The following is a 20,939-nucleotide window of genomic DNA, read 5'->3' on the forward strand; positions in this document are numbered from 1 at the left end:
TTGCAGCTGGAAGAGCATCCGCTCCGTAAAAAATATGGTGGATAAGTTGGAGGTTCATTCCACTGTGGCGACTGATTAATAAAGGGACCAAGCCAGAAAATGAATGAATGAATTTAAGTCTAAACACAGAGTTTATAAGAATTCTCTAGTTTAAGCACAAGACTTTAAGCAGATCTGTCTGGATTTTACAACTCCAGCCATGGGGTCCAAGTCCTGAAAGGCACTCTTTCTACTTTTTTCATTTAAATTTTATTTTGTTTAGCTGTTTTTTTTTATTTTTATGTCACTCAGTCTTCTTTTCTACATTTTGTACGTAATGCAAGCTCAACATTTTAAATGATTTGTTTTCTTAAAATTAATTTGCAACTTAAAATACTATATATTTTTATGAATTTGACTGCTGGACTGCTCCATGATTGGGGTGGTGAATCATTTATTTTACATTATAATTACATAACATCACATTATTATTATAATTTTATGTTTAATCGTATATTAAACATTTAATGATGTAAAAATTGTATTTGTTTGACTCTCACTGTACAAAATATGATAGAAATGTTGTTATATATAGTTTATAGGTATAATTTACATTTCTAGATAATTTATTGGGGGCCCACAGATGTCATGGGGGTAAGTAATAACATTTGAGTTACTTGTTAGATTAATTAATTCGCTTTTAAAAAATAGACTGCTGATTTAAAATTAATGTTGAATCCAACACTCTAAAAGCACAAAAGCATCAAACACATTGCTTTTAGCTTTAATTAATCTGTAAATACAGCATGTATAGCTCTGGGGTAAGGAAGTTCAACATTATTAGTTTTTTATGTGTTTTTTTTAAGGTAAATAAAGGTTGTCTTCTTTATTAAAAATAATAAGGAAAAAACCCAGATAGAAATCAAGCCAGGTCAGAAAAAAGTAATGCAAAAGTAAATCAAAAGTAAAGTGACCCAATACTTACCATAAAAAGTAACAAACACAACTAATTCAACTAATGAATAAAGGAACTAATTTCTTTTTTGGGCAGCAACTCAATATTGTAATGCATTACTTTCAAAAGTATTTTTTCCAACACTGGATGTATTGTCTGGGATGATCTTGTATATTATGGTACAAAAACCTAATTTGTAATAAACTGCCAGTCTATTTTCGGTTGTTTTACGTACTTATTTCTCTCTATATTATTTCTAATAAATTATCCAAAATGTCAATAAAAGACACTTTGTTAAATTATAGTTGAATTTTCAACATCAAATATGGGCACAGAGCAGAGATCAACATCCCATAATGCAATACACAACCATAATAAAGACTTGTGTATCACAAAATACGAAAACTGATAATTAACATATAATTAAAATATAATTAACATTTTACAGTTTATTGTAGCATTTTAGGTGTATAAAAAACGCAGTCACAATAATAACAATTATTTTAGACTTTATTAAACTTAATAATTTAAACTAATAAACATTATTGTGCGTTGTTTTTACTTTCTAATATTTCAACAAATTATAAATGCTATAAGAACTGTTTATTGGCAGCTTAAAACTAAACATATTAATCATTTTTTCCTTGTTTCATTTTGCATTGTGATGCATTTTAAAGGTCCTGTGTGCAGGAGTAATACCAACAAAAAGATATTATATATCTATTAATATTTAGACCAGGGGTGCCCAAAGTTTTTCTTGTAAAGGGCCAAAAGCCAAACTCGATTGAGGGCTGTGGGCGAAATATATATCAAACTGTATTACAATATATCTGCCAAGGAGGATTTACCAACTTATTCAGTAATATATATATATATATATATATAATGTTGCTTTAAATCATTTCAACTAATCCAGTATCATTGTCAACAGTTTATAATTAACTTATTACTGTGAAAACAAACAATACAATTTATAAACACAATGGAGATCAGTGCTGAATACACTAGTTGGGCTGCTCCTGCCTTAACTTTTGTAGTGACAGGATTTACATTTTAAAAGTTTATTGAATCATTTAATTTCTGATATTTGTAGCTGAGCAATAAAACTAAGAAACAAGAGGCTATGTTAAATTTAAAATGACGATCTCTGTCAAAGGCATTTGCTCCAACAGTGTCCATCATTCTCCCTATCTTTTCATATGGGACGATGGGCCAAATCAAAGTTAACCATACAACTTCGACCCGTAGACCCTACTTTGGGCATCTCTGATTTAGACTATTCAAATATTAAATTCACAACAAAATATTGCATATAAAAAACATGTTTATTTGTCAGCAAGTATCACAAATATATGAAAAAATATAGCATAAGAAATATATTAATTTAGTCAATAAATAGTCACATATCAAAAAAAGCCCTGTAAGAGTAATTCCTGTTAGTAGTGCTTAAGGGAAGAGGACTCTTACCGGACTGACAACAGTACAGACACATGAGGTATTTCGCTGTTTGTTTACAGACAAGCAAACGTCTGGAATCAGATTGCTTTTTGAAAAGGCATGACAGGCTTGCACAAAATAAAACACTTCAACATCCACTGTCTTACGGCAGAGCCTGGAAAGACTACATTCAATGTTCTAAGAATAAAAATCGTAGCAGTACTTTTTGATAGCACCTTCAAGTCTAGTGACTTCCCTCCCTCCTCAGACTCACATAATCAAAACAACAACATAAAAAAGGACGACAATCCCTGAGCAACCTATAAGACATGGGGCTTTTTTGATGCTAACAAATGACCACAAAACTGATTATCAAGATCAAAATAATAACACAATGGAGGACAGTTTCTACTTTAAAGAGATTTTTCACTTAATTTAATTCTCACTATTGTTTCTTTTGAAAACGTATTTTGAAAATGCTGAAAACTTGTAAACATTGGCTTCCAAAGTAGGGAAAACTTACTATGGAAGTCGATGGGTACAGATTTAACATTGCTCAAAATATCTTATGTGTTCAACAGAAAAAATAGTAACCCAAAGATTTGAATTGAGTGAAGCCCGAGTAAAATTCTCAGGTGAACGGTCCCTTTAATATTCGTCACATTAAAAGGTTAAGTCAAATATGGACCACAGTATAAAAATGCTAAAACAGAGTTCTAGGCTACATTAGCCATCGTCAAATTGAGCAATCGTGGAAAACAGTTAGCAACAGGAACATTCAGGAAGATTCCCGAGGCTTTTAATACTGGCAAGATCACCTCAGGGATCATACAGTCTTCATATAAATAAAAGTCTCGCCGGTTGAGAGGCGAGATTAGGAGTCTGACCACTTTAAAGAGTGTGTCTCAGCAGGAGGGTGAGGTAGTGATGGGACTCTGCAGGAAGGAAAGAGGACTGGCCGCTGTGTGGACGGGGAAGTTGAACACAGTGCTGTTCTTGCCAATGGCGGGGCTTCCTGCTTCTGAGGAACACGTAGAGGAGGCCAGAACTTGCGACTCGAATTGTAAAAGCTGGCCCATGAAGCTGAAGTTGGGCGAGATGATGCTGCGTCGCTGTTTAACGAATTCGAAGGCCTCTTCCAGTTTGACGCGGTTGGTGCGCATCAGATAAGCCAGACAGATGGTGGCAGAGCGCGAGATTCCCGCTTGGCAGTGAACAAAGACACGTCCACCTTTATTCCGTACAGAATCTGGGAGAAAGAGAAAGGAGAGTGTTGGTTAAAACTCTACTCGAGAAGTTCCTCTAAGTTTTTTAGTTTGTGTTTAAAGCCACGTCAACTTATATGGCTGTTTTGTAGGAATACTGTAGATATAGTATACATTAAAAAAAAAAAAAAGTTTACAATTTTTTTTTTACCAGATCTCTGAAACTGTATTTCGATTAACAATGTTTAAAAAAAAAACACTTCAAAAGAATAAAGTGAATAAAATAAACTCAGGAACCCAAATACAAAACGATCTGTTAATGACAGTTTGGCTAACCAAACATTCACTTGTAAATTAAACACTACAGGAATGCAAATGAGGGAAACGGTCCCATTAAAGAAACTGGAAACGATGAAGCAGGCAGGGGTTTGATTAAGAAGGGACCTCCCCCCTTTTCCCGCTCCCTACCATTAGGCCTAAACACACAATGGGGGGTTGTGGCCCCCCTGCAAAGTGCACTGATCTGATAGGAGGGCAACTGAGAACCAGAGACACTACCTTTTGTTTGGGCAGAACAAAGGACGCAAAGCATTCAGATGGAGCCAGTTGCCCCATGAAAAGATCAGGTCACGTCCTGGTGTTATTTGAATAGGGGGGCACTTTTTAAAACAGGATGAGAGGATGATGTAAGCTTTAGTGGCTGTCAAGCCTGGGAGGTACAGCTGGCCGATTTGGAGGGAACTTTTGAAAAATGCAATTCAGACTTGGGTTGAATGGGGGTTGGGCTGTGAGACAGCCTGCCAAACCACGTCATAAGGGTGACATCTGTTCCCAATTTCCTAACGGCATAGAATAATAGCAGCGAAAAATGATACTCACCAATAAATTCGATGGCCTCGTTGAACCAGGAACTGATGTTAGCCTTGTGGTTGTCTTCAACTGGAATGCTTTTGTACTGGTAGTGGTCTTCAAAGTGGTTGGGACAGTTGGAAGAGACGTTAATAAGAGCGGTGATCCCCAACATGTCCAGCATGTCTTTTCTGGAAGCGTGATAAGCACTGCCCAAATATAGGAAAGGCAGGATTTCTACAGGGCCACCCTGAAAATAAAACAACGATAGATATTATTGAACTAGTTCGTTCACAAGCCAGCTTGTTTACAGAAATGGTGTATTCAAAGGCTCTATTTACCTGATCATACAGAGGGGTTGTACATGTGTTACAGGAGGAATCAGCGGTGTTTGAATGGCAGTTGGAGCTCAGAGGTAAACTCAAGCCTTGTGGGGGGACGGTCTTTGTACACTTTTCAGGAAACTCAGCGGAAAATGTGTCAAATCCACCTAAAAAAAACAAAACAGAGGTCAGTGTTTTGAAATTCACAAATGTCAAGTTGAAAACAGCTGAAGAAACATTTGGTCGAACTTTTGACCTTCAATTGGTGTGTAATAAAACTACTATAAACAAAAGTGAAAAAAGTCGATTACCTTTAAGAAGGTATACACTTGCTCCACATTGTTTGCGGCACAACGCGTTCACAGCGAGCATTAAAGTCCCGTCTTTCTTCACTTCTCCCATCTCTAGACTGTGGTCATCCAGGAAAACGACACTCTGGTATTCCCCGGACAGAAGCCTGTTCCTGGTGTCCTCGTTGGGCACAATGTGCTCAAGCCCCAGCCCCCCTCTGGCCCTCCGGCGCACGATAGTACTGAAGCGCACATTACTGGAGCCCGAAATGTGAGATACGCTGAAAGAAAAGAAGGAGCGACAGTCCAAAACCAAACAATCCGGGTCGTCTCCCTCCAACATATCCCGAAGTGAGGCCGAATCGATAGTGGGCACTTCCATGATGACCATAGTACAGAAGGACAGCTCTAAATACATACAGCTAGATGAACGAAACAAACCCAGCGCGCTTGAAAAGTTTCTCCAAAGTCCCGTGATCGAGAATTTGATGTTGTAATAGTCCGTGAAGCGACGCTGAAATGTCAGTTCTTTTGTTTTCAATTCTAAACTCGTTACTGCTTTTCTTCTTGTTCTGAAGTGAACGACTCTCTGAGCTTTATATACTGACCTCGCTTCCTTCATGACGTAAAACGCCCCGCCCTTTGGCCGCGTGCGCACGTATTTTCGGCGTAGTTGAGCCTGGCCAACCAAACCCACATTATCTGATCCTGTCAAAGCCAGTCGACCTCTAACAAACCTAGTTACTAGTAAACTGGTTCATTTTCCGAATAGTGTCACAACTATTAGTGTTAACTACGATAGAAGCTATTCTTCTTGTTGTTGGAGTTTGGTTTTGAGGTCTGAGTAGCCTAGAAGAGTTTTACTCAGAAGTTGATCTTCGACCTCAGACTCATTATCAGCCAGGTCAATGAGATATCAGGATTGGCCAATAATGGTGCTGTCTTGGCAGAATAACACATGCAGTACTTCCCTCACATATCACTTCCAACAGGGTATAATGTGTGATCATTTTTGAATGTCAGTGGTTTTGTGCATACAGTCCAAATGGCTTTGTCCCTGAAACTTTTTGTGATCTAAAAAAGGTATTAAAATGTTTTATATTAAAATCTAAGTATATATTAAAATATATTATATTAAGTATTAAAATCTAGTTTTACTTCTTTTTTAAGCAATTCAATGTTCTAGTTACTTTTAAAAATGATAATGTGTTACTTTTGCATCACTTTTTAAAATATTTTTGTTGCATAAAATGTAAACCTGAAATGTGAAGTGGATAATAGAAGAAAATGTAACTTCATGTCTGTACAGTTGAGGGCGCAGCTCAAACAAAACATTCAACTGTGTTGAGTCTCTGAATTGCATGAAGAATAAATTGTTGACGCATGAAAGGAAGGTCAGCTTTGCTTTTCTCAGTTTTTATTCATCTTGAGGGACACCAAATCTGTGTTTGTGCTAGTGAGATGAGTAATTACCTGTTAACATTTAAGCTAGACCTACAAAAAGTATCATATTTCAACACTGAACACAACACCTAAATGCTACACCCATGGGGGCAGGAGAGATGTCAGTCAATAAAACAGTATATTTTCTTGATAATGAAAAAGTAACACATTACTATACTGGTTACTTGAAAAGGTAATGTAATTATGTAACCCCAACACTGTCTACGTAGGTTTAAAAAGTTTATGTTTTTTTTTTACATCAAAAGAATATGCGAATATTGACACAAATATAAACCTAATTGTCTTGATTGATCAATATTAAAATAAATTAACATATAAGAAACTTGATTATAAAGTTTGAGATTACATACTGACATTTTCTCTTGAACATAATGGATGAAAAGCATGTTTTGCAGTGATTTGACAAAAAAAAAAACCTGATTACATTTAGTATTTCAAGAACCTTTTTCTTATAAACACTATTTTCCTTATTTATAAAACCATTTTCAGCTATAAAAAAGTTATAGGAACCATTGATGCCAAATACAGGCGTTTGTTTGTCAGAGTGCGGCTATTCAAACATCAAGGGCCATCATGTTTATAGTTTTCCCCATGGTATTATTGTTTTTAAAACTTTCCTATTCACATAAATAACTAGTTAATTAGCGAACCTGTCATTGTGCTCATAAAAGTTTATACTTTGTTTTTATTGTACAGGAGTACATAGTGTGCAACGCCGCCAGAGCAAAGGGAAACCATAAAAGTTAATCACTGTATAGAAACTTGAGGTCTGGTAAATTTCCATCAGCTTCCAACACAAACAGGCACAGGTGTAAGAGCCTGTGCTGGAGGAGATCTTTTTTTTTTTCAAACACAATTAACATATGTTTAATAACTTGTTTGTCAAAGCTGAAAGATTTCCGTTGTCACTTATTCCTATCCACATGTCATTCAGTTTTTACTGTTATGTAATTTGCTACAATATCACATTTCTCAAAACAGAAGGGAATTTTTGTGGAATTATATCATATGTGTGATGTGATTCAGTGGAATAAGTTTAGACTTTTCCATCAAAAAGGCGGCAAAATTAAATGCTTACATCATTCAATTTAAATATAGGTTTTGTAAAAAAATGTGTATTGATCACAGCTTTATCCTCGAAAGTCATTGTTACTAACATAAATACAAAGTGAAGTCTTTCATCAAAAGTAAGTGTTGCTGCAATTGAATCATGCAGAGGTCTGGTTTCAGGTACACCTCTTAAAGTTCCAGTTCCAAATGATATGCTATGAATTCAAATTGAATTAATACTGGCTACACAGTATTCAAAAATGTTGCTGATTTTATGTCTGAAAAGCTTAGAAATATATATTCTTTGAATTATTAGTGATTTTAAAATCACTGCTGACATAAAAATGTTTAGCGTATAAAAAAAAACTGTAAGTTTTTGATTTTTAGAAAGTCTGTTTTGAAAATATTTATCTAGTTCATCCTTCAGGAGCTTCAACAGTGTTGTATAAAGCATAAATAGAAATTAAGACGACTTAGCTTGACTTTATTAGAGTTAAGCTGCATGCCACAGTACCTATTTACTGTTCTAATCATAGTTTTAATATGATCAAATTGAATCAATATTAAAATTGTTGCAATAGTGTAGCAATTTATTTATATACTCCACATCCATGGTTGCAAAACTCCTCTCTGCTTCTAAATGCAGTAGAATGATCAATTCTTCCACCAATGATTGCATTGTAAAGAGATTTCAGATCTGTCAAAATTCAAATAACTTGGAAGAACAGGATGACAGAAACTGACAGATGCATTTTACACACAATTGCTCCTTTGTTCTTAAAAAAGATTAAAGAGAAAAGTCTGGCACCGTGGTACAACAAGCTCATTCACACCTTAAAGACTGAAACAAAACTAAAGGTGTTTCATCTAGCATGGATTGTTGTGTCATCAAAAAGGCCTTTTCAGTCCTGACAGAATCACAGTCCTTTATTTATTTGATATTGTCTAAATTAATTAGAAATAAAGCATCAGTGCACACACAGCATTACTGACTTAATGGACTTTCAAGATTAGTTAAAAGAGACAAAATTATTACCATTATACCATCTACTATAGTTTTATGCCAAATAGCTCTTATCATCTGATCTTGGTTGTGTTTTTATATTATTATTGAGTTTTAGTGATGACTATTCTCTTGGATATGCTTGTACATCTTGCTGGGATTACACACTGTTCTGAATGTCATCAACTTGTAAGTTTATGTATGTTTTTTTTAATACTCTAATTTGTGATCATTATGGCTGTATATATTTCATCATGTAACTTCTTTGACTTTATTTGATAATATTTTATTTCAGTGATGACAGATATGACAATTACAAGCAAACTGGCATTTGTAGGTCATGACGTCAGTACTAAGTTTCTGAAGCATGAGTCAGGACTTGAGGAGCACTGCTCGCAAAATCATCTCTGAGGTTGTCGTACAGAAAAAACAGTAACTAAGTAACAATAAAAACACTGATGAGTCTGCAGAGAAATGCAAGCCACAAGATGAAAACGTTACACCACAGAAAAAAACAAAACATTTCAACATGTCTTTGCTTAAAAGTGACACAAATGAAACATGACATTGTTCATATATTTTAAATTAAAAAAATGTTATAACATGAACATGAAAAACATGTTAAAGCTATATTTTTTTGATTACTCACACTTGCATGTTCTGTCTGTTAAAAAAAGGAAGTGAAAGAGTGTGAAGAATGAGGCATTTCCTTGGTGTAGCAAATAGAATATACCAATGTCATCAATGTCATTTACGGACAGAGGTGCCTTTGGGCAACAGCTGTTGAGGTTTGGGAAAATACTCCATGACATTTGGTCTCTTTTCCATAACTCATTTATAGTAAATTTTGCAGATTGTGTCCTGATGTCTCACTGCTAAAATTTCTAGAATGCACTCGGAAATGACATAGTGAAACACTGCATGATGCATCATACCATTCAGAAATGGCAACTATTGGGTAAATTAAAGTATTTAAAATATAAAAATAGGAAAATATTATTGTATGTTTTGTAATTGTATCAAAATTATGTATAGGTAACAACAATTGAATTTTGAGTACTTAAATAAATAAAACAAAAATATGTTTCACTAAAACACATTAATTGTAAATTTTGAGATTTTTATTAATAATTTAATTAAATTAATAATTATATATAGATAGATAGATAGATAGATAGACAGATAGATAGATAGATAGATAGATAGATAGATAGATAGATAGATAGATAGATAGATAGATAGATAGATAGATAGATAGATAGATTGATAGATAGATAGATAAATAGGTGTATATAGATTAGGACTACTTTTAAGGTGTTTTACTTGCATTCCTATTTTGAGATGCATTGTTTTAAATCTAACAAAATGTGTCAAATTATTTGACAATGTCCTTATTTTTAGATATTATCTATCTATCTATCTATCTATCTATCTATCTATCTATCTATCTATCTATCTATCTATCTATCTATCTATCTATCTATCTATCTATCTATCTATAAACTTTCAGCTATTCAGTAATTTTTCATATACTACAATATAGCATGACATCAATTATTTCTGAAAGAAATATAAAATACTTCTAATCTTTCAAAAATCTGTTAAAAAGAGAACACGTAGAAAGTCTGTGTGTGTGAGAGAAACCTGCACAAGACTTATAGAAATGTTAAACTTGATATAGAACTGTTTTATTTCCAGTAACTGAAATGACACTCGTTCATGTGTAATTTTTGCATAAGCTTTTCCCCATGAAGTCGATACTGACAGTGATCAAACTGTTTCCATTTTTATTAGTTTACTGTAAGTTCTTCTATTTGAGCCACTTATGTTGATTCATTTGTTTCTCGAATCAGCCCTATTTCATGACTCAGCTTCTGTTTAAAAAAGTTTTTAAAACTTATTTGTTTTATTTGAATGTGTTTTAAATAGAATTATAAATAAAGAAATGTATAGGCTAACAACTATGATAAAAAATGGAGACAATCTAAGTTAGATTAGTTTTAAGTTATTAGTTTCGTTTATAGCTTAATAAGTTTTATAATGATATACACACAATTCCAGAAAATTCCCAGAAGTTCCCAATATGAAACAGTTTGATTCTCAAATTTCACTAACACAGCCACAAGAAAGAACCCAGCAGTGGCAGATCTTTCTTTTGTTGTTGGGTGGTAGAAACAGCTTAGACTGCTGGACCACATACACGGAAGCGAAAGTATTCAAATTAACTTCGGTCTTGAATCACCACGGGCTACGCATTAAGCTATTTACACATCACTTTTTTTTCTTAACCGGAAAAAGAATCACACAGCTCGAGAAACTCCGACCAATAGGATTATGCAAAGCGTCCTAAGCGGATGTCACGTCCGGTCTGAACAGCCGGCAGGATTGAAGGAAGAATCTGGAGTAACCCATCCCAAGTGTCCTTTATATTTAAACACATTTGAGTTAAATCTATCCCTGCAGTCACGATGACTTTTGATGTGCGGAGGTGAGTAGAGGTCGAAACGAGTCGGCTGTTGGATTGTTTTATTCTTTAGTGCATGAATCAAACACGTCAACCAATGAGGCACAATGGTAGTGTTTCAAAACCTAGTGAGCTGCCTATTGAGACAGTATTATTTAACCCAAACCTTCGTAACAATTCGTAACATGAAATAATTACATGGATCTTGTAAATCTGCTCACAACGTATTGAGAAACATCCAGTTGTTCCATACACTGCAGATTGCTCAGTTTGTAATAGAAAAACACTTTTGAAACCACGTCTCTCTTTTTTGTCTTAATGTTATGTAAACCCTTTTTAAAAGCATCAAACTTTCCTTAAAAAAAAGATAAATGTTTATGGAAACTTGAGCAGGACCATGTGAACTGTCTCTTAAATGCTGCCTGTAGAATGTATCACTTGATTCATGTGCAGTTGAAAAGATTCTGTTTGTAACTGTACACATCACCTCAACTGCTACTAACAGACTCATAAAAGGTTTTCTACGAAAAGGGATTTTCAGCTCAAAATTTTAATTTTGGCATCATTTACTCATCTACTTGTTACAAACCTGTTTGAGTTTCTTTCTGTTGAATGCAAAAGTACATATAACGAAGAATGCTGGCCATTGACTTCCATAGTATGTTTTTGTTCCTGTTATGGATGTCAATGGCTGCATTTTCTAAGATTCTTCACAATATCTTGTGGTAACTGACAGAAGTGAGACAGTCTTAAAAGTTTAGAATCACTTAAGTGTGACTGTGAATAACTAACTATGCCAAGTATAACATATACATATATGTTATGTAATTGACCCTTCGCGAAGCCCTGCCCTCCTTAGTTATTGTTGCTACGCCTGTCAAGCTTTCATGCCTGGCACGTCTATTACAATGTTTATGCGCCAGTGTCAGACATTCCCAGGGATATAATCAGTCATTTTTGGCAAACAGGTGAGATATCTGAGAAAGCCAGACAAAAAAGGACTGCAGTAGCGTTACAGGGGTATATTCACGACATAATAGGCAACAGATTTAAAAATTATTCAATCAAACTTGAAGCTAGGTTAACCTAGCTGCCTATCTATTCTAATTATCAGTTAAGTGGAAGAAATAAATTAATTAAAGTGCAAATCAAAGTATAAATAGTGGAAGTGAACAAATAGATTTTCCCTTCCAGAAAATCTTTAAGACTATTAATTCGACACCAAATAAAAAGCAGAAAAAAGCAGACGCTAACCCGCTATAACATTGTCACCAATGACTAAATCTCCAAAAGACCAACGAAAACATCAGTGAACTTTAGCTCTGACATGGGCATAAGGGTTATAAATTCCTGAAAAACAGCTGCGGGTAAAGTATATTAATCGCAACTGCTCAGATTCTGATCACATCTCTGTTTTGTTCTGTTGATATGTCATTTTAAATATTCATAGCTTGAAACAGACAGAAATATGATTGCTATTTGTATGACTATTATGGTGAGGGCTTAAACGGAGCCGTGCTCATAATATCGAGCTAAAAAAAGAAAAAGACAGCTGGGAAACATAACCTGCTTTGTATTTTTGTAGGAAACACAGTTTAGATCTTTTTAGGGTAAGAGGTGTGTGAGTTATTGACATCTATCACTGAATGTGTCAGGAATGTCAAAACAAAACCAACTTAACTCAGCTACTTTAGCGCCCCTCACACAGCTTGATCCACGCTGGCATTTCTCCCCTTGGGTTTTAGGTTTTGAAAAGGGAAAAAAGTCCACCACCCAGTCCAAACTTTAAGGATATCGGTGTCAGACTTGCACAATCCATATGCACAACACTTTGGCTTGTTTCCCTCGCTCGAAAGCTTAACAGCCCTTGTGCGTAGCTGCGGTTGCCAAGCCACGGTTGGTGGGTGGCGGTTTTTGGGTGTGGCTTAGCGAGGGGTCAATTGTTTGAAGAATTGCTTTGTTTGAATATAAATATATATATATACAGTCATTTTAATATTTATAAAGTGCCTGTGATGGCAAAGAAACCATTCTGTTAAACCACTTTGGTGCTTAAGAATCTTTTCCTGTTATTAACAATTAACATATACATACATATATATATATATATATATATATATATATATATATATATACACACACACACACACACACACACATACATACATACAGATATGTATATATATACATACAGATATCTGAATGACCAAGGCAAGGCTGTTTGGGTTCTGGTCCAGAGCTGAGTTTCAAATGATTTTTTTTTCAACTTCTGACACCAAAAGCACCAGCTCTGAAACAATTATGAAGTGCTTTCACATGTGAAGTTTTTAATTCATGTTTGTATGTCGTTTTATGTAACCTGAAATGAAACAAGTAGACGGGGTGGGGCATAGATATGGCAGGGTCTGTCATTTAGAGTTATTGATCTAAAGAGCATCAGAATTATGACTGTCACAGTCGATAACAGTAATAATGTAAATATTTAAACAGTTTTTCTGATTTAAAATACAGCTTTCTGCATAATTCAAATTGGTCCGACATGTTTTTTTTTGTGTGTGTGTATTAAACAATAAGTACAATTGGATAGAGCAGGAGGGAGAAAGATCCGCAAGCCTGGATTTTACCACCGACTCCTAAAGCAAAATGGTGTTATACTGTATGTTGTTGCACTGCCCACTAAGATGTTAGTGCGAACATAAACATCTTTACAATTGCCATGTAGGCATGGGACGATAACCTGTTTCAAACTTTACCATGGTTTGGAAAAATATTTTTGTTTTACCCTGGCATTTAAAAATAACTTTTTTACAAAACCGTGATACCGTAAAACCATGGTATTTTTATCCAACGTTATCATAATGTCAGAAACTTACACCGGCCCATGCCTGTTGCCATGCGAAACATATTTCAGAATTTTTTTAATTAAATTTAAATTTTATTTTTAAAAATAAAATCAGTTTTCATCCACCACTAGTTTAATATTCCTTTAGTCTGAATCTGTAAAACAACTCTGACATCAGAATGACCTTGCAAGTCTTGAACTTCCCATGAAAATAAACAAAAAGTTTTTTAGTTGTTAGTATCAATATGCAAGTCTTAATGATATCTATAAGCTAATGTTTTCCAAAACAGTGACAAAATTTGCATTTAGAAGATCTAAACATCCAAAGCTTGTAGTTTGTCATTTCTGCCTAAAAGTGTCAATGATTTATTTTGATATCATATCATACTTCAGTTTCTCATCAAATGGTATGACCAATTAAATTCTCTCTAGTATCTGTAGCTCTGTAGTATGACACTTTTTATCTGATATACTTGATCTCAACCCCTCTCACTGGCAGAGCTGTGATAAAATGTATCTTTATAATATAAAAATAATTTTTAGTTTTTTTAAAGAAGGTAAAAAAAAGAGCTACTCTGTCTTAATAATTCAATTGAAATGACTTCAAACATCAAACAAAAATTTACTTTTTAAAGCACTTCATAAGACCTTTAAGACCATAATGTAATGTCCCAGATGACTGTAGACATATTGTGAATGAAGTGGATTGTGGATTGTGGATTTTCAGTGGTTGGCGCCAGTATATTTCCTGCCTTTGTGTGCTCTGAAAGTTGTAAGGCTGTTTTGGTCAGGGTGAAGTTTAGAGCTTTGTATCAGCTATTTAGACAGTTGTGCTTCAAAATGTGTAGCATTTTTGTCTTTGTCTTGGGCACAATCAAACAGAGCATGTGCAGATTTTGTAATTTTGCATCATATTATTCAAATTCTTGTTGCTAAGTAACACAGCCTTGTTTCCTTGTATGTAATCATACTTCCTTTTAGCTGATCTGATACCCCAATGAAAGTGACAAAAACATCTGAAATAAACCACTCTGCCTTTGGCATGGTACAAACCACATCCTCTTTAGTAACGATGACATTTGCATCAGAATAGACTCCTAAACTTTTTGTGCTTTAGTTGCGCAGTTGAGTGTTAGTGTTAGGGCTTCATTACTTACTAATAATTTCTATGAGAACTGGTAATTGCACATTTATTCATTTGAATTGAAGCGCAGTGGTTAGCGCTGTTGCCTAACAGCAAGAAGGTCACTGGTTTGAGCCTCGGCTGAGTAAATTGGCATTTCTATGTGGAGTTTGCATGTTCTCCCTGTTTGCTTGGGTTTTTTCCGGGTGCTCCAGTTTTCCCCATAAGTCCAAACACTTGCGTTATAGGTGAATTTGGTAAGCTAAATTGTCAGTAGTGTATGTGTGTAAATGACAATATATGGGTGTTTCCCAGCAGCTGGAAGGGCATCTGCTGTGGAATACATATCAGTTGGCCGGTCATTCCGATATGGCGACCCCTGATTAATAAAAGGACCAAGCCGAAAAGAAAATGATTGAATAATTGTGTAGTTGCATACATATACATGATCTTTAATAAGTGTATAGTGCAGTCATTCAGTGAAAAAGCATTTTACTTCATTTATTCATTTTCTTGTTGGTTTAGTCTCTTTTTTAATCCGGGGTCGCCACAGCGGAATGAACTGACAACTTATCCAGCACGTTTTTACATATTAATTACATATTATTTATACATATAATTTATTTGTCTGCAATACCCCTTTCACACATACAGACCTTTCCGGAAAATTACCAGCAATTTCCCCTGTATGTGTAAACAGCACTTTTTTTTTTATTTACCGGTAAAGTCGTTCCGGTAATTTTGCGGATATTTACTTTTAATACTGTGTACTACTGTGAAAGGGGCTATTGACTACATTTTCGCCAGATGAAATGGAAGGATATTCGGAAAGTAGTAGTGCTGGACGATTTGGCCTAAAACCAAAATTTCAATTATTTGAACATTTTAACTCGTTTACGATTAATGAAGGATTATTTTATGTATTTATTTAATTTGCCTTCATAGTTCACTGATAAGATTTTTTTTTACAGTAAATATGCCCACATATAACAAGTGAGAACATTTTGAATTAAGGGTGCACTACTTGATAAAAAAAATTGAAGGAAACACACACCATCTGGTCTGTAATTATTTATTGAACATCAATGTTGAACGACTGAAATTAAAACACACTACCTAAAACCAACAGTCACTTTTATTCTTATAAAAAAGTGAAAATAAAGTACTTGCTCTTTTGGAAACAAAATAAAAAAAAATGTTTTTCATATTAAAAGTAGTAAATAAGCAGTATCTCTTGTGAATAAAATACCTTATCACTTGTAAACACTCACTTCAAGGGGCTTGCTGCTGTGCCGTGGCTCTTGGCCTCCGCCCATACTTGTCAATGCTATCAAGCTGACCAATCAAGCACCATGTTTCGAATGAGGCGTTAAACCGAGGTCATGACTCTGTGTGGTCATTAAAAATCCTAGGATGTCCTTCGAAAAAGAGTTGGGGTTTCACCCCGGTATCCTGGTCAAATTTGCCCACTGGCCTCTGTCCATCTTGGCCTTCTAACCATCCCCATATCATATTGGCTTCATTACTCTTTCTCCTCTCCACCAATCAGCTGGGTCTGGCGCAAAATAACTGCCGCTGTGTCATCCAGGTGGGTGCTGCACACTGGTGGTGGATGCGTAAAGCGCTTTGAGTGCCCAGAAAAGTGCTAAATAAATGTATGATTACAATTATAAAAGGGCTATTATGACATTAATCATGCATGTCTATAAAGCATGCAGCTTTGGTAGCTAACTATTGCTTGTTAGTAGTCACTAGTTCCGCCTTCTCAATTACATTGCACATTGCTTAAGACATCAAACAGTTTGTTTACCTTATCTGACATTTTTCTTGTCTGCGAGATGACAAGAATTTAGTAGTCAGAATTGCATCTGACATGGTAACCTTGACAGTACTATTTTAGTAAGATGGCAAAGGCATTCAGAAATGTCAATAACACACAAATTGAGGATTATTTAGCATGTTTGCACAAATGTTTCACATTTTAAACACTAAAAAGGTCTTTTAGATTTAATCACTTTTCCAAATGTTCACCTCAGCTCGACTTGCCATTCTCATCCTATTAACATCTGTACCATATTACATGATAAAAACATTGCTTTGTTGCTGTAGTGCAGTGTTGTGTCTGTTATTGACAGTCGCTGTGTGTGTGCTGACGTACTGACTTTCAGAACAGCTGTGGGTGTTGTAATGCCAGAAATAAGAAATATCTGAGAAATTTAAGCTGTGAACTCCTCAACAGCCTGGGGGAAGGTGAAAATGTTACGCTTGTTATGCAACATGCTGAAAAGTATGTGTGTTCTGCCTAATTACATGCTGTTTTGAGGTAAAATGTTGTTCAGCTGTATTGAGATTCAGAGGACACAGATGATTTCTTATATTGCTAGTCAGCAAAGTTATTCATAAAACAGTCCACCTGAGTGTACATATTCTCCATACACTTTCTTTTCTTTCTTTGAATGTGATTAGTTTGCATGCAACACATTAGGGCTACACAATATATCAGAAAATTATCATTATCGTGATAAAAGTATTTGAAATGTCCATATAGCAGAGTAGCATATAGCAAAGGAGTGCAATAAATGTAATAAATTTTATATTGCAAGCATGTGTACTACATAGGTTTATCCAAATCTGACTAATCAGTGGTGTGTTTCTGAAAACCGTCGTTAGCCAACTAAGGTCGCAAGTTCTGTTGTTACAAACATAGTTCATTTATTTACCTTTTCTCAAATCCGTCATTCCCAGAACATTTGCAAACTGCTACGCAAACTTGTGCACTTGCAACTAGACCTCTAGAGCTGTAGTTAGAAGCATAGTTCCTAGCTGTGTTCTATTCCCAGTTATGGTAACCTTGACTGTACTTGTTTGAAAAGTTTTAACATTTTAACTTGGAATTATATAAAAATAAACATTAAGTCATCTCTCTTAAGTGTAATTTGCTTTCAAAGTATTTTAACAGTTTAGTTTTAGCGATCTTCATGTTTACAATTGCGCTCCCTTCGCAGTGCACTTTGAAAACATTGATGTCATTTTAAACACAGCCGAGCGTTATTCATGTTACGTCTCCAAAGCTAGTATTTTTTTTACAGTTATTGCTCCAAAGCTTGTGAAAACAGAAAACATAGCTTACGTTTATGCTTTTGTTTTATAGTAGAATATTTATTAAGAAATGTAGCCTAATGTATATGACATGGGTCTGTTGGTTGGAACAATTCTGCATTGGTTTGCGCGTGTCAAATTGTTAAAGTAGACTTTAAAAATAAATAAATAAACAATATCTAACTTATTAATAATAATAATCATCATCATTATTATTATTAATATTATTAAAGTAGGATTTTTTTCATTTTCTAATAAATATTAAATTACATTTCTTAATAAATAGCCTCATTATTTATTGATTTATATGATTTATTTATGATATTAGAATATGTGTTAGCTTTTGTAAGTGATTTTAGGTTTGAGAAAAGAATATGTAATGTTCTCAATAATATTTGTAAAGAAAACAGGCCTGAAATATGCACAACAAAATGATGGGCATTTTCTCTAAAGAAGTTGTTACGCCACTCCATTTAGAGCACTTTTATGGGCATTTTACATTATAACTAACATAGTTCAAATGATGAATCTGCAATAGAGAAATTACAGTTTTGTGAAACACTCGTCACTACATTGTTCTTTCCCCAAACGATGCATAGTAGTATGCCATGAGTTAGGTCGTTGTTTGGGAAAAATAAAAGCAATGCTAGGCAAACAATGTTTACAGCACTTCACTTGCGCACAGAAGCTCAAGTGTGTGAAGTTTATGTCACACCAGCTTCCTCAAAAAACCAATGTGGTTTGTTTTCATGTGCGTCAAGCAGGTTTGCCCTCTGTTTACTGATTAATGTTTCTATGTAATAAAAGCCACGGTTAAATCTATTTATTATATGACGCTGTTGCATCTCAGATTGTTGCATCTTGAATTCTCACATTTTACTAAATGCTCAATAGCTTGGGTATTGGCTGTTTATTAAGCACACATTAATAGCTTGTTCTGCATGAACACACTCTGCTGGGTTGTTTTAACTCAAAGTTGGGTCAAATATGGGCAAACCTAACTATTGGGTTGAAAAGTTTCTCCATATGTGTCTGAATGTTGGGTTAAAACAAGACAGCATTTTTTACAGTGCTTATACTTAATCAAAGTTTAAATCTAAACCTAATATTACTGTTAATGAGTTCTACATTTGAGTTTGATGCATAAGTCGTCATAAGTAATAATAAAACAGTAACAAAACTAAAAAAGTAAGACTATAAAATAGGGCAGCACAATGTATTGTTTCTGCATCGATATTGCAACCTGATCATTCGCAATAGTCACATTGCAAGTATACACAATGTCTGGATTATAATTTGTATGAGGGTTTTAAAAGCATTCAGGCTTAAAAAAATGTACCGTTTGTAACTTTGACAAATTATTAATGATTCAATTTATTGAGTTGTTTATCAAACGAAGACTATGAGGTATTATTTTACATTTGATGATTCAATGTACCTGAATACAGTTCAACTCCTCTGAACACTGTTTATTTAATTTGTATCTTTTCTTTTATTAAATTATGCCTGTAGATTGTTTATTATATTTCCTGAGCTCCTATACAGAATCATCCCAATCAATCTAAAATTATCATTTTTTCCTAAATAGTTATTCAACAAATCTAATGAAATGGTATTTATATAGCATTATATATCATAGAATAAAAATATTGCACTGTTATATTTTTCCAATATCGTGTAGTCCTGCTATAATACTTATTCCAGCACCAGAACTTGTATTACTATTTAAAAATTTTTGGATCTCTTTGCTAATGATCTCTAGAATATCTCAGAGGAATTAAACAGAGTTTAAGTAAAGGAGCAGAAATCTCTCGCATCTTTATTTATGTTCTGTAGATGAATGTTTTTTTTTTGTTCGTCTTATGATGTTATGATAAGTCTTATGATTTTGGATAGACGCGAAGATGACTAAATGATGACAGAATTAAAGGGTAGATTATCCATTTTGAGTGACTACAGACAAGTTTCATTGCTTTTCAGCTACTCGTATGCTTTGCGACTAACAATTTATCATCAAATAGCTATGTTACATATACGGCTAAAACATCTTGTAAGCCACACCCACAATATGCATGGGACGATAACCAGTTTAAGATTTACTGCGGTTTTGAAAAGTCAAGGTTTTAAAACTGTAAAAAAAAATTGTTATACTGTTCCTAGGGTAATTGTAAGTTTTGTTGTTGTTTTTTTATGTGTTTTTTTTAAAGACAATTTTATTGAGTTTTTTTCAGTCCATGATTCAGGAAACATCTGAAAAAATTTATGATAAGAGGTTATCATACCGTCAGAGTCTTATACCGGCCCATGCCTAATCCACATATTACAAATTTTAAGTGAATTCTACTTAAATGTTTCACGGAAAGGCACTAATCTAAGAATTCTTGTTAATATTATGCAAGATAATACATAAAGCATTAATTTGTAAAAAAATATTTATTTGCAACAAAGTAAAGATACTGAAATGTTAAAATAAAATCATGTATTTATTTGTTAAAAATATTCATTATTGTTTGTTACAATTAATAGTCCGCTGAGTAATTATTCTCAGTGTATTTATTCGCCAGGATATGGGACACTTAAAAGTTTTTTAAAACATTTTCAATACATTGAGGAAAAATTTATAATCTATTTAACCATTTTTCTGTTTAGTTTATTAAATTATTAATTAATATGGCTAATGCTAAAGTGGTCTTTACTCATTTTTAAGACCAAGCTAATAATGATTTGTATTTTTACGTCAAAACTTGACCTTCTATCAATCGCTTTTTTTTAACGTTTAGTCGTTTCAACGTTAGTTAAATACTCTGGCCTTCTAAAACATTCTTATTTTGTTGTTTGATGATTTTCTAAGTTCTA

General features: G+C 34.1%; 2 protein-coding genes across 3 annotated transcripts in view; one reads left to right on the top strand and one right to left on the bottom strand.

Moving 5' to 3' along the window:
• Positions 1-2,240: 2,240 nt before the first annotated feature.
• dusp1 (dual specificity phosphatase 1) lies at positions 2,241-5,612 on the bottom strand. Its single transcript, NM_213067.2, has 4 exons — positions 5,060-5,612; positions 4,767-4,915; positions 4,456-4,675; positions 2,241-3,620 (listed from the first exon to the last, which is right to left on the bottom strand). The coding sequence occupies exons 1-4, from the start codon at positions 5,454-5,456 to the stop codon at positions 3,277-3,279; spliced, it is 1,110 nt and encodes a 369-aa protein (NP_998232.2). The 5' UTR covers positions 5,457-5,612; the 3' UTR covers positions 2,241-3,276.
• A 5,284-nt stretch (positions 5,613-10,896) lies between these two features.
• The window catches only part of ergic1 (endoplasmic reticulum-golgi intermediate compartment 1), a 46,184-nt gene continuing 36,141 nt past the window's right edge, over positions 10,897-20,939 (top strand). Inside the window, 1 exon segment of one of the 2 annotated variants that reach the window (NM_001029962.2) lies at positions 10,897-11,043. In NM_001029962.2, coding sequence (NP_001025133.2) covers positions 11,024-11,043 — 20 coding nt within the window. In that variant the 5' untranslated portion in view covers positions 10,897-11,023. 2 annotated transcript variants of the gene reach the window in all.

Source organism: Danio rerio, chromosome 14 (genome assembly GCF_049306965.1).
Source record: "Danio rerio strain Tuebingen ecotype United States chromosome 14, GRCz12tu, whole genome shotgun sequence".
NCBI lineage: Eukaryota > Metazoa > Chordata > Actinopteri > Cypriniformes > Danionidae > Danio > Danio rerio.

What these genes read in the sequence shown, in the direction of transcription:
- dusp1 (NM_213067.2), bottom strand. Translation starts at nt 5,456, where the DNA reads ATGTATTTAGAGCTGTCCTTCTGTACTATGGTCATCATGGAAGTGCCC. An exon ending in AAGTGTATACCTTCTTAAAG is followed by an intron (nt 4,916 to 5,059) that starts GTAATCGACTTT and finishes TGTTTTTTTTAG; the next exon opens with GTGGATTTGACACATTTTCC. An exon ending in CGAGGCCATCGAATTTATTG is followed by an intron (nt 3,621 to 4,455) that starts GTGAGTATCATT and finishes TCTTTCTCCCAG; the next exon opens with ATTCTGTACGGAATAAAGGT.